Below are 14,301 nucleotides of genomic sequence, written 5' to 3' on the forward strand. Positions count from 1 at the left end.
TTTGTTTGTTAAACATATTACAACTGTATATTTCTGAGTAGGCTTGGATTGATATAGGTGCAGAATTTTGCATGAGGAAATGGTACAAGGGTTAGACATAGTTTGAAGATGAAAAGTACTCTGGATGTAATTTTCAAAAGTACTCAATCTTTGCCTAGCTCTTCTCAGTGGGATCAGAGTTAGGCCATCATTGAGAACTTTTGAAAATCCCACCCTATATATGCCAATTATTATTTTGTATTAAAGAAAATTTTGGCCTTTTTGTCTTATTTTACAAATGAACAAAGATACTCTCCAAAAGTTTATAGTTCTCCAAGAACAAAAAGTGTGACTGTGGAATATAAAAAGGCATGTATCTCAATCTCATTCTGTTTTTCTCTTCACTCCTTTAGCAGTCCGTAGTTCCTTATTGTGATACTGTGTATGTAGAAAGTGGATGAATTACTTCATCACAACCTGACTGTTACAAGTTTGTATATTCTATGACAGCTATATAGGTTGGGCTGCCATATCAGTAGTCTTGCAGATTCTCAAGGTGCTGGCACTGGTCATGAAGTCAACGCTCTCCTTATTCCAAGGCAGATAGTACCTCCTCCCAAGTCTGATTATTATTCATAGTTTATTTCTTGAGCTCTAACAATACTCTCAGCACTGTACTATTAAAAATGGTCCCTGTACTGAAGAGCATGAGTCTGTTTAAGAACTTAATGAGCCTGCTACAACATCTTGGATATCAATATTAGTATTTAAAATGTGTCTTTAGGAATTCCTGTTAATAAAGACCAAAAGGCTTGTATCAGAACTCCCCAGTTAGGAATATATATTGTTTCAATGTTAAGTGTTTGTGCCTTGGTTTGCATAATCTTTTGGGCACTGTTTGCTGTTACTGGTGAAATAATAAAATACACATGAAGTAGAAATTTTTAACAAAGATGAAAAACAAATCAGTTCAGACTGAGGGGCCCTTTTTTGAGACTGTATTTAGATATATAAATTATTGTTTCCTGCCTGTAGCAGACTTTTTAATGGGGATTTGGATGTCTTTGTACCAGGAAGTGTTATGTTATACATACAATGAGAGGATTTTATGAATCAATTAAAATCAGAAATTATGTGGAAAAGGCCTATTTTAATCATAGCGAAGTTACTGGGGTTTCTTTTAATGGAGGAAAAAAAAAACCCATGGTTGCACGAGTAGTGAGTAGTAGCCTGTAATGAGAGAAACAGGCAACACATTTGAGTGACCACTGCATAGAATTTGTTTTTAATGTGTATCTTAACCTTATACCATTATAGATTTTTTTTTTTTTTTTACTCTTGCTTCTCTACTAAATAAATAAATAAACCTCAGTCAAGTGGATAGTATTATTCAAATAAACTGTTATTGTGGCCATGAATTTGCTCATGTAAGCGCCAGAGTTACTGTACTCCCTCTGCCAAAGAAGTTATTACAAATTCTTTTTTTGTCTACAAGGTCCATATATCTGTTAAACCTGGCTCTGGCTTTGGCTCAAGCAGTGTGCAGCTACTTAGGCAGAACCAGACCCGTCAGTCCCTGATAGGAGAGGGCATGGTCAGCTATACCTGACAGTTGTTCATTGCCTTCATACCTTCAGGAAAGTTTGTGAGACCTTTTTGTGTGTGTGTGTGTGTGTGTGTGTACACAGTACTACATACTTACATCCCCAGGACCAGAAACACAGCTACAGAATGTAAATATATGGCCAAAATAATTCATTTATTTTATATCTATATATAAATAAAAATATTTTGGATATAAATTTGCATTCTGTAGCTGTTTCTGGTCCTGGGGATGTAAGTGTGTAAGAAGGGGAAAACACAGACATGTTGTTTTCTCTACCCCACTTGTGGAATGCCTGGATGGGGATTGCTGTGTCTTCTGTGAGTTAGGAGCCATGCACATCTCAGCGAAGCCAACTCGGGCATGGTCCTTCATGGAATCCCTCTCCCAAGCCAGGAGTGGTATATCTATAGGGGGGAGAGATAGCTCAGTGGTTTGAGCATTGGTCTGCTAAACCCAGGGTTGTGAGTTCAATCCTTGAGGGGGCCGCTTAGGGATCTGGGGCAAAATCAGTACTTGGTCCTGCTAGTGAAGGCAGGGGGCTGGACTCGGTGACCTTTCAGGGTCCCTTCCAGTTCTATGAGATAGGTGTATATATATATATACCAGATCCCTGTGCTTCTACTGGTCTGGGTCTAGACCCAGACCAGTAGAAGCACAGGACCCCGGTACATCTTTCAGTCTATCCTTGGGCAGTGGTATGCAGGAGCACAGCTGCAACCATTGTCCATGCTGATCATTCATTGCCCTTCCTCAATAGTGCCTGAGGCAGAAAAGTACTCAGGTGAGCTCAGGAGAAGAACTTAAGGGGGCAGGCAGCACAGAACTCCCTCCTCCCTTCTTCTTTTTAGGGATTTCCCCAGCAGATTGCTGTGAGCTCAGCTCCAGGGTATTCCTTGCCCTTCTAGGGCAGGAGTGTGATTCCTCCAGCAGATTTTGAGTTACTGCCAGCCCTCAGTAGAGCACTGAGGTCAGATGAGGGCCAAATCCTGAGATTTACCAGATGACCCAGATCTGGCATAGTAATTTTTCTCCAGGGTTGGCCACCTCTGTATAGATTCAGTCAAAGCTTCCCTCTCCGGAGATGCAGGAAAAGCATTCAATTCTGGGCATAAGAAAGATCAGGTACAGGGAATCAGATTGTTGCCCCTCAGTTAGCAGATCCCCATCTGTTCTCCCAGCAAGAATTGTCCCATTAACCCATCAGAATCTGATGGTGAGCATTCATTCAGGCAAACAAGAAATGGAAAATGGGAAGGACGTACAGAAACTAGTCTCCATGGTCATTGGGCACCTTCTCTTCTCCAAGTCCTCACAGAATTAAAAAGGGCATCCCTAAAAAAGGCTGTGGTATGCCACAAAACTAAACTTGGGTGAAGACACAGGAATCCTTCCTCTTGGCTCTTCAGATTCTCCTGATGCCAGTTCTCTAGGGAGGGGCAGATTTAAGAGAAGGAAATACAAAGTGTCCTCCTTAGATTCAGAACAGGAACCACAGGAGGAAGAAAAGCAGGAAAACTCTTCTAGTTAAAAGTTTGTGCCCAGGCAGTATTGGCATGGATCCAATTCATGTCATGAAACCCTCACATTTGGTGAGTTACAGCACAAATAAGTGACTTTAGTTTAAATCACTGCTGAATAATAATCTAGAAACTGTTTTTTAAACACACAGTACAATATAGTGCAATATTCTTAACTTTTGCTTTTATTGACACTTTTTGACTTCCATGGTCTAGGCATACTTAATCCTGCCTCAGCATGGAGGAGGGTGTATTAGATGACTACTTGAAGTCCCTTCTAGTTCTACATTTCTATGATTTTATAGGAAATTTGTAGCAAATTGTGATAGGCATTCTAAAACTAATAGGAGGGTAAACACAAAAAACTGAATATTACATTTATTCTTGTCATTATCTGTCTTTTGCACGTTCCAGAGAATTTCAAACTGATTATCTTCTATGTGACTGTAACATTTTGTGGCTGCATCAGTGGTTAAAGGAAAGAAATATAACAGTGCGTGAAACTAAATGTGCTTACCCCAAGTCATTGCAAGCACAACTAGTAACATCAGTTAAGCAGGAGCTTCTAACATGTGGTAAGAATTCTGGCTAAATGACACTTAATTATTAATGCATACTGGGTTTGTTTAGTGTGAGTAGCTAATCCTTTATTTTTTCTGCTTTCCTTCAATTTGGCACTTCTATATAGTGTTTATAGTGATTCCTTCTACTAAGCTGGTCCACAGATTGACAGTAGTCTTAAGACTGCCTTGCTGCTTCTGGTATCAGAGAGAGAGAGAGTTGTTGTCTAGGCCCCTGATCTTACCCTTGGAGGAGCAATCCTCTCAAAAACAGCAGTTAAACTTGACTTCTTACATGAAAAATAGAGAACTGGTGGGTTTGTCCTCCCTTTCCCAGGTTTTTCTGTCAGACTGCTTAGATCTGAGTTATGCAAAACCCTCCAAGTCTAAAGCCCTAATAGTTAAAAGGAGAGAGAGATTCTCCTATTCACCTCCCTCCTTATCTTTCTTGGAGACCAGTCAATCCATAAAAGAGCCAAATAAGAAATCTGAGATGTCCTGAAATGAAACAGTAAAATCCAAGAGAAGAAAATCAGAAGAAACCTGCTGCTTTGCTGGGCCAGTTGTCTGGTTCAGTACTAGATGCACAGAGAAGGAAACTCAGGAGAAACTTTCTTTAGCAGTTTTTTCAAAGAATATTGAGGAGTTTGTTAGCATTCCTAGGTCTTCCCCCAAATTATCCTTAAAGAGGAAGAACAAGAAGAATCAAGTTGATGGGTCACTGAAACCCCTAGAAGTATTTCCCATCAGGCTCAGAAAAGACCCTTGCATTCCCCTAACATAGCTATGCAGTCACACTCAAAGCTGAGTTGAGTGGGACTGTGCAGCTGAGGTTGATCATGGCCAGCTAAGACACTTTAAAGGTATTTGATTGTGTCTACAATAGGTGTAAAGTCAAGACAGTATTACATTTAGGTAGCATGTTTTTCAACACTACCTATTTTCCTAATCTAGATAGTTCCAGTGGTTATGTGAGACTTGAGAGGGCTACATAAAGAGAGCATAAAGAAGATGATTTAAGTATTAAAATTGTGGTAAATCCCACCTGTTTTTATACAGTTCACTACTCTAATTCAGGACTAACTTCTCTGAATGATATGTTGAGAACTGCATACAAATTACTATTATGAAGATTACTTCTCATTCTGTTGTGTAAACTGGGAGTTATCAAGAATATTAAGCTCTTAGTATAAACCAAGTATACTACTTTCCTATCAATCAGTGATTGTAAAGTTCATGCAGCATGGGACTGGGAGTGAGGGCCTGTGGGTCTCTGTTTGTAGCTGTGATACCAGTTCACTCTGGGATCTTGAGAAAATTCCCTAAATTTACCAATCTGTAAATCTTAAACATATTAACATATATCACTTGTAATTTTGAAGGTTGCTTAATATTTGTAAAACAAATATATAAATACACAGAATTGTTTTATTTGTATTGCCCCCCCCCCCCCCCCCCCCGGAACTAGGCTGGCAAACAGCTTCTGTAATTAATTAAACTGACTGAATACAGTTTTTGAAATATACAGTTAGCCCATTGGAGGTCAATTGAAGATGTGAGTCGTTATGAAATACAGTTTATTTAAATCCTTCCCAGCTCTTTTTTTTAAAAAGCCAGCTAAGAGAGAGATCTGATTATATCAAACTATATTCCAAAGAAAAAAACATTTCTTCTTTTCATGAATATTAAAATTAAGAGGGTTTTTTGTTAGAGTGGGTCTATAAAGCATAGTATCTAACTATATTTTTAAATTTGAAGTTTTGTTGATTTTTTTTTTTTTTTTTTTGGTCTCTCTTGGTTTCTAGAACCTCCTCTTGAATTACCATCTTTCTACATGACTCCATCTCATCGTCAGGTTGTCTTTGAAGGAGACAGTCTGCCTTTCCAATGCATGGCTTCATATATTGATCAAGACATGCAAGTGTTGTGGTACCAGGATGGGAAGATTGTTGAAACTGATGAATCTCAGGGTATTTTTGTTGAAAAGAACATAATTCATAATTGCTCATTGATTGCAAGGTAAATTCCTTGTGAAAAACATCTGTGTAGTGTAGACACCCCCCCCCCCCACACACACACACACACGTGTCTTGGTTCATATTGCTTAGTAAAGTAGTTGGTGGCAAATAGCCTCTTCTCAGTTTGTATTGATGTGAATATATAAACTGCAACAGTGAAGATTTGGAAGAAATGCCCCCGTCAGACAGTATTACATAATGGCAATTCATAGTCATTATGACAGTGAATAATCATTGGGCCAGAGAGAGTGTGAATGACCCTATATAACCTGGTGGTTAGGGCACTGAGTTCAAGTCTCTGCTCCAGTGACCATTTAATTATTTATACAAATTGGAACAGCTTGAACAGGCGAGATTGAGACCCACACCAGAATTTCCCATATACCAGTGTCTATGGCACGCTCTTCTGTAGTAAAGGAAATGCAAGTTCAAATCCCTTCTACACTCGTGGGACGGGGGGAATTGAGCCTGCGTCTCCCACGTCTTAGGCGAGTGCCCTAAACACTGGGCTAAATGTGGGTTTTTTTGTTTTTTTTGTTTTCCCCTCTTTGAGTGGTTGCAGATGTATATTCCACTCAGATATGCTCATACCCAGGGCATCAAAGCCAGAGAACTCTGCCTAGCAGTATTCCTCAGAGCAGTGCTCATGCTCTGTGCCTCCAGCTCCTCCCCAGGCTATTTAAGGGCTGAGAGAACACCCATGGAACCACTTATTAACAATGGACAAGATAAGTTAGGAGTGATGAACTAAATAGTAGGTTGAGCGTAAACAATGCATGCACAGGGCATGCTGCACAGGGATTGGTTCCTTCAAAGTAACCAAACCAATCCCAAAATGTCTGATGCAATGTAATGTGTAGATGTACATAAAGGAAGAGGTTTTCTGTGTAACTTTGGGTGTGTGGTATGCCCCAAACCCACCCCATATACTGGAGTCTGATCAACTAAACATAGCGTTGCTGTATGCCAAATAAAGGAATCTGAGTGACAAAATCTGGAGTTGAATTGTAATTTTTGGATCCCAGAGAACTGGATGAAGTGTTCTCCCAGAACTGGACAAGGTGTTCTGGTTAAGCAGAGTGGAAAAGGTCTCAGAGGAACTCCCAGTAAACTTCCTGTGTTACATCAGCATATGGAGTAGCTCAGATCGTGCCTCCACAGAGACTGCGGGCGCATTCGATGAGGGCCCAAGCAATTTTGATAGCATGCCTCAGTGACATTTCAGTTTTGGACACTTGCAGGGCTGCTACCTGGTCTCTATGCATACTTTTTTTTTTTTTTTTTTTTACCACTCACTATGGAATTTCTGCTGTGTCTAGGTCAGTCATTTTTAAGTAGACTTTGATTCCCAGCTCTTGAGTGCTGCTTGTGAGTCACCTGTGTGGAAATATATTTCTGCAAATCCTCGAAGAAAAGACACTTACCTGCCTGTATTGTAAGTGGTGGTCTTCAAGATGTGACTACAGATGTGTATTCCATGACCCACCTTCCGTCCTCTGCATCGGAGTCTCTATTCTTGACATTCGATACAAAGGAACCGGGGGGAGGACGCGGCAGTCAGGATAGCTCTGCCCTTAAATAGTGAGCACTACCCCATAAGTAACATTAGGCAAAGTTCTCTGGCTTTGGTGCACTGAGTGAACACATATCTGAGTGGAAAACACATCTGCACCCACACCTTGAGGGACAACAGTTACAATACAGGTAAGTAACCATCTTTTATGAGACTACCACCTCCCCTCCTCCTCAGTCAGTTTGTTAGACCCAAAACAGATATTTTCAACTCACTACATTTTTTTTGCAATTTTTGTATTCAGATCGACTCAAACCAAAATTTTCGTTTTGAATTTTTGTATGGCTTCCAACTAACTTAAAAATCAGTTTTGCCTGTCTGTAACTATAGCAAACAGTTCTGCTTTCGTAGGGAGATGGATTACATGACTTATTAGCAGGGCCAGCTCCAGGGTTTTTGCCGCCCCAAGCAGCAAAAAAAAAAAAAAAAAAAAAGCTGCGATCGCGATCTGCTCTACCGCAGCCGCTTCAGTCTTCGGCGGCTGGTCCTTCGCTCCGAGAGGGAGTGAGGGACCTGCCGCCGAATTGCACCAAAGAGCCGGATGTGCTGCCCCTCTCCGTTGGCCGCCCCAAGCACCTACTTACTGGGCTGGTGCCTGGAGCCGGCCCTGCTTATTAGATCTTTGCCACAGTTAATTACTAGTTCTTGGGTTCCTGGGTAGTTGGTCCCCAGTTTTTGTAAGGCCATTCACAGACACATTACTGAGCTGCTGCTTCTTTGGTCTTTCTGAGCACTATTCATCTTTTAATAAATGCTTTTCATACATTTTGCTGAAGTTCAATAATACATTTTTTTGTCTTCATAGCGCCTTGACTATCTCAAATATTCAAGCTGGATCCACTGGCAACTGGGGTTGTCATGTGCAAACCAGACGTGGGAATAATACAAGAACTGTAGACATTGTGGTGTTAGAGAGCTCTGCACAGTATTGCCTTCCAGAGCGGGTTGTCAACAATAAAGGAGATTTCAGGTTGGTGACAGCAAATTTGTTTCATGAAGAAGTGTTGTTTGTTTGATTCTGCTTTTCAATTAGGAGGTTATGCTGAAAGGCACCTTACTGGTGTGTGCTCCTGCATAAGATGTAGTGAGTTCTCACATTTCTAATTATACTAAATTAGAATATGGCCGAAAGAAATGCAAGCAATGATATTGTGAAATATTGGTGCATTTTAACCCATATTGCACAAATCCTTTAGAAAACAAATTGACAGTAAAATATGATATTCTAAATATGTAAATATAGCTGAACAGAGTTTTTGATGTGGCTTGTAACTTAAACTTGGAACACAGGCTAGTACAGGGTTTTTCTTCAATATTAGTATTTTACTTCCAAGTTTTTCATTGTCTCCCATATATGAAATCACTACAACAGTACTATGAAATATCTGGTCCTTTTAAATAGTACAATAATTGTAATGAGTGCCATCTCCTTTTTATAATTGTTTGTACTGCCAGTGGCTGCTCTAGTTTTCCATTGTGTTGGGTATTGTTTTTATTCTTTACTTATTTATTTTTTCACCTGTTTTCCCTTTTCTGATCTCTTTGCTGCTGGTCACTCTAACAACACATTACTTCTGGAGGTGCCAGCTATCACAATTAGATTCCCTATATGTAAGGTAATTTTTCTAACTTCTCTTTTGCGCCTTACTGCAGTAATTCCCAGTGAGAAACAAAATGTTGTTAGCATGTCTCTCTTCTATTGGTGCTAGTTTTCTTACGTTTATAGCCGTTTTTCTTATGAAAAAGAGTGATCACTCTTATGATTCATTTACTTGTGCTGGCTTAGAAGGTACTTCCTGGTATTGTTTTTTTTTTTGGTAAACCTCTTTCCTATTATCCCACCCCCCATCGCTAAGTTGGAGCTCTTTGTAGCTCGTATCTAACTTCTTTATAGGCAATTGATTCAAACAGAGCCATTCAGTTATACAGTTCTGTAAATTTTCAGTGAGATACTGCTTACTTGCATCACACTGTTGTTACTAGAGTAATAGTGCTTTTTGGAGCAGAGCAATTCCATCCTGGGTTGGATGCTTGAGACAGCTATTGATCCCCTTCTATCTTCAATTAAATGTGCACACCACATTGTAGCCAACTGATTAGCGTATAGATGGCAATGACTTTGTATAATGCTATGCAAGCGTAACAGAAATCCATCAAAATGCATGGCGCCATCTAGAGTCAAATGCACCATGCCGTCTGAGGACCTGATATGTCTGGAGGAATCCGCTTTGCTACTTATCCGTTGGTGTGGGTAAAATGTGCACAGTAAGGTTTTGGGTTTTTTTCCTTTTTCCCCTTTCCCCCTAAAGCTTCTCCCCCCCCCCCTTTTCTCTCATTGTTGGTGATGCACTTTCCAAACTTTCTAGGAAAACTCTTTTTATTCTTGTACATAGTTAGGATTTTACTGATTTTGTAGTAATTTTAGTGTTCATGGTCATTTTTATAGGATTAAGGACTTTGTGGTGCTGTTTCGGCAGTTTCCTGCCAACCCTCCCTCCCCCAGCACCCGTGTCTGGGGATGGGAAGGTTGCCGCAACAACTGCAGGATCAACCAGGTTGGCCAGATTGGAGTTGAGGCCCTAATATTCGCCTTCAGAACCATCTCACTCAACCTGGAAGGAATCCTCTGTCTCACTGCCCCATCCTTTGTTGAGTAGATGTCCGGAACCGGGGCTGGATGATACGCCAGTCAGCCCGGCTCCTACAGTACCAGTGGATCTGGAGAGGTTCCCCTCGTTGTCCCCAGACGCAGCTGTGTCATCAATTCCCTCCTCTCCCCCAGATGACTACCGTCAATTTCAGGAGAATAACTAATGTTCTGCAGATCCCATTGGAGGGAGGTGCAGGACAGTCAGCAACAACTACTAGACAACTTGCATGCATCAGTTTCGGCCAGAGTGACCCTTTCGATCAATTATGCCATTCTCCAACTGACATGCACCGTGTAGCCTGGTCACGTTCGCCCCACCCCAAAGGGGGCCGAAAAGAGGTACTATGTACACCCTCCTCCCCCCTCCCCCCGCCACCAAGGAGGTCTGAGTTTCTGTTCTTCTATTCTCTGCCTAATTTCCTGGTGATCTAGCCTGATACAGAGCAGTCCAAACAGCTTCCACGCTCCACCCCCTCTGACAAAGGAGGGCAAGAGGTTAGATCTTTTTGGGTAGAAAGGTCTTTACCTTGGCCAGCCTCCAGTTCCGTATCTCAAACTACCTAGCGCTAATGGCCAAATATGACTTTTTGAGCTTTGGGCAGATGGCAGATTTTTGCAGATAAACTACCTCAGCAGGATTGTGCCTGCTTCCAGGCTATTTTGGAGGAGAGCAAGTTCGTCTCTAGGACCATACTTCAGGCTGCAATTGATTCCGCAGACATGTCCTCATGTACAGTGATGACTGGAATCCTCATGAGGAGGGAATCCTGGTTACATTCCTCAGGCTTGTCTAGAGAGGCACAGAGCACAGTTGAGGATCTCCCTTTTGATGATTCGCACCTCTTCATCCAGAAGACAGATGATTCCTTACACTCACTGAAAGGTTCTAGAGCCACCCTACAATCCCTAGGCATTTATATACCAGCACCTAAATGAAAATTTTACGGCCCGCTGCCTGTGCAGTGCTATAAAACTCCCCAGATCTACCACCAACAGGCGTATTAGCCTCTACAGAAGCGCCTGAAGATCTACAGATCTCATCTGCCTGGTCCGCCAGTGCAATCCTCTGCACAGCACACCCAATTTTTGGGTAAGTGATATTTCTAAGTGCATCTAGAGAGCCTTCAATTTTGTACTCCTACGCTCTTGCCAAACACCCGTTTCGAAGGCCATCTCAAACTCTTTCTACCAGCATGGAGTGTGATAACAATCGACAAATTGGTTTCTGGATGTCATTCGACACAGCTATATGATAAAGTTTGACACCACCTCCTTCATATCCCCCGTTCTGATCCTGTTTCAGGGATCACTCTCACGACAGTATTCTTATCCTAGAGGTGGTCTGTGACGGGTTGGATCACAGACACCCCCTTTGGGACTGCCACCTGATGTGTTGAGACTACCCCTGAGCCTGTTTTCCCTGGCAGCTTGGGACTTCAGCATCTTGCCTGGTTGTGCCAGACACGCTAGCCTGCTACAAACACAGACCCAGGTCTGAACAACGTCCCCCAAAAGCTGCAGGCTTAACTGAAAACAGCTTAAAAAGTGTTCTTGCCTCCAACATTCAAGTACCCAACTCCCAATGGGGTTCAAACCCCAAATAAATCCGTTTTACCCTGTATAAAGCTTATACAGGGTAAATTCCATAAATTGTTCGCCCTCTATATCACTGATAGAGAGAGATGCACAGCTGTTCTCCCCCTAGGTATTAATACATACTCTGGGTTAATTAATAAGTAAAAAGTGATTTTATTAAATACAAAAGTAGGATTTAAGTGGTTCCAAGTAATAACAGACAGAACAAAGTGAATTACCAAGCAAAATAAAATAAAACACGCAAGTCTAAGCCGAATACAGTAAGAAAACTGAATACAGATAAAATCTCACCCTCAGAGTTGTTCCAATAAGCCTCTTTTACACCCCTGTAGTTGCTGTCCTTTGTTCCAGTTTCTTTCAGGTATCCTTTGGGGTGGAGAGGCTCTCTCTTGAGCCAGTTGAAGACAAAGTGGAGGGGGTTCCCAGGGGTTTAAATAGACTTTCTCTTGTGGGTGGTGTCACCTCCCTCCCCCCGTGTAGAATCCCAGCTACAAGATGGAGTTTTGGAGTCACATGGGCAAGTCACGTGTCCATGCATGACTCAGAACTTTACAGGTGGCAGCCATTGTTCACATGCTACCTTGAACATCCCCAAGTAGACTTCTTATGTGGATTGGAGTTTTCCAAGGTCCATTGTTTAAGTGTTTCTTGATTGGGCACTTAACTTGCAAATTCCTTCTTAAGAAGCTGACCAAATGCCTTACTAAAGCTATTAAAAACACTGGTCTACAATTTTTGAGAAGTCATCTGCTTCAGAGATAAAATGTGCTATTTATTATGTATTTTGATGTGCTGAATTCAAATATGACAATTAAAACAACTGATTGGCTACTGTTTCTAAGATATTTAAGATTTTACATTTTATGTCTATGTATATTGTGTAGATAGTAGAGTTTTAATCATAAATTGTAAACCTAGGTCTTTTCATGTGTTTATGGTTGCTTTACATGATAATAGTTCACCTGTCCTGTTTATGTAACACTTTAAAAATCAGCAAAAGGGTTATATAAATAAAATGTATTATAAAACAAAAGGCAAAGGCTTACAAGGCTTGTCTCTTGTATTCATTAAATGGAGCATCTCTTGTCACTGTCCAGCAATAGTCTGCAAGCATTGATGGGCTCCATTTGCCCTGATAGCGTTTCTCCATTGTTGCAATGTCCTGGTGAAATCGCTCGCCGTGCTCGTCGCTCACTGCTCCGCAGTTTGGTGGAAAAAAATCTAGATGAGAGTGCAAAAAATGTATCTTTAGTGACATGTTGCAACCAAGGCTTTTGTATGCCTTGAGGAGGTTTTCCACCAACAACCTGTAGTTGTCTGCCTTGTTGTTTCCGAGAAAATTTATTGCCACTAACTGGAAGGCTTTCCATGCCGTCTTTTCCTTGCCACGCAGTGCATGGTCAAATGCATCATCTCGAAGAAGTTCACGAATCTGAGGACCAACAAAGACACCTTCCTTTATCTTAGCTTCACTTAACCTTGGAAATTTTCCACGGAGGTACTTGAAAGCTGCTTGTGTTTTTTCAATGGCCTTGACAAAGTTCTTCATCAGACCAGCTTGATGTGTAAGGGTGGTAACAAAATCTTCCTTGATTCAACAAGTGGTGGATGCTGAACACTTTTCCTCCCAGGCTCCAATGACTGTCGGAGTGGCCAATCTTTCTTGATGTAGTGGGAATCTCTTGCACGACTATCCCATTCGCAGAGAAAACAGCAGTACTTTGTGTATCCAGTCTGCAGACCAAGCAAGAGAGCAACAACCTTCAAATCGCCACAAAGCTGCCACTGATGTTGGTCATAGTTTATGCACCTCAAAAGTTGTTTCATGTTGTCATAGGTTTCCTTCATATGGACTGCATGACCAACTGGAATTGATGGCAAAACATTGCCATTATGCAGTAAAACAGCTTTAAGACTGGTCTTCGATGAATCAATGAAGAGTCTCCACTCATCTGGATCGTGAACGATGTTGAGGGCTGCCATCACACCATCGATGTTGTTGCAGGCTATAAGATCACCTTCCATGAAGAAGAATGGGACAAGATCCTTTTGACGGTCACGGAACATGGAAACCCTAACATCACCTGCCAGGAGATTCCACTGCTGTAGTCTGGAGCCCAACAGCTCTGCCTTACTCTTGGGTAGTTCCAAATCCCTGACAAGGTCATTCAGTTCACCTTGTGTTATGAGGTGTGGTTCAGAGGAGGAGGATGGGAGAAAATGTGGGTCCTGTGTCATTGATGGTTCAGGACCAGAAGTTTCATCCTCTTCCTCTTCCTCGTCTGACTCAAGTGAGAATGATTCTGGTGCATCAGGAACCGGCAGTCCTTCTCCGTGGGGTACTGGGCGTATAGCTGATGGAATGTTTGGATAATGCACAGTCCACTTTTTCTTCTTTGACACACCTTTCCCAACTGGAGGCACCATGCAGAAGTAACAATTGCTGGTATGATCTGTTGGCTCTCTCCAAAGCATTGGCACTGCAAAAGGCATAGATTTCCTTTTCCTGGTCAATCACTGGCGAAGATTTGTTGCACAAGTGTTGCAGCGTATGTGTGGGGCCCACCTCTTGTCCTGATCTCCAATTTTGCAGCCAAAATAAAGGTGATAGGCTTTCTTAACCATAGTGGTTATACTGCGCTTTTGTGATGCAAAAGTCACTTCACCACAAACATAGCAGAAGTTATCTGCACTGTTCACACAAGTACGAGGCATCTCTGCTCACTTTGGCTAAACAGAAATGTGTCCCTTTGCAAAATCAAACACTGACAAATAAGAGAGCACGACACTGTATGATTTCTA

At 41.6% G+C, this 14,301-nt stretch overlaps 1 protein-coding gene across 1 annotated transcript in view; it reads left to right on the forward strand.

The window, feature by feature from the left end:
- ADGRA3 (adhesion G protein-coupled receptor A3) overlaps nucleotides 1–14,301 on the forward strand; it is a 112,141-nt gene that overhangs the window by 49,214 nt on the left and 48,626 nt on the right. Inside the window, exons 6-8 of the mRNA XM_065405107.1 lie at nucleotides 3,517–3,677; nucleotides 5,468–5,681; nucleotides 8,059–8,223. Of these exons, the coding sequence (XP_065261179.1) occupies nucleotides 3,517–3,677; nucleotides 5,468–5,681; nucleotides 8,059–8,223 (540 nt within the window). The remainder of the gene's footprint in view (nucleotides 1–3,516; nucleotides 3,678–5,467; nucleotides 5,682–8,058; nucleotides 8,224–14,301) is intronic.

This window comes from Emys orbicularis, chromosome 5 (genome assembly GCF_028017835.1).
Source record: "Emys orbicularis isolate rEmyOrb1 chromosome 5, rEmyOrb1.hap1, whole genome shotgun sequence".
NCBI classification, from domain to species: Eukaryota; Metazoa; Chordata; order Testudines; family Emydidae; genus Emys; species Emys orbicularis.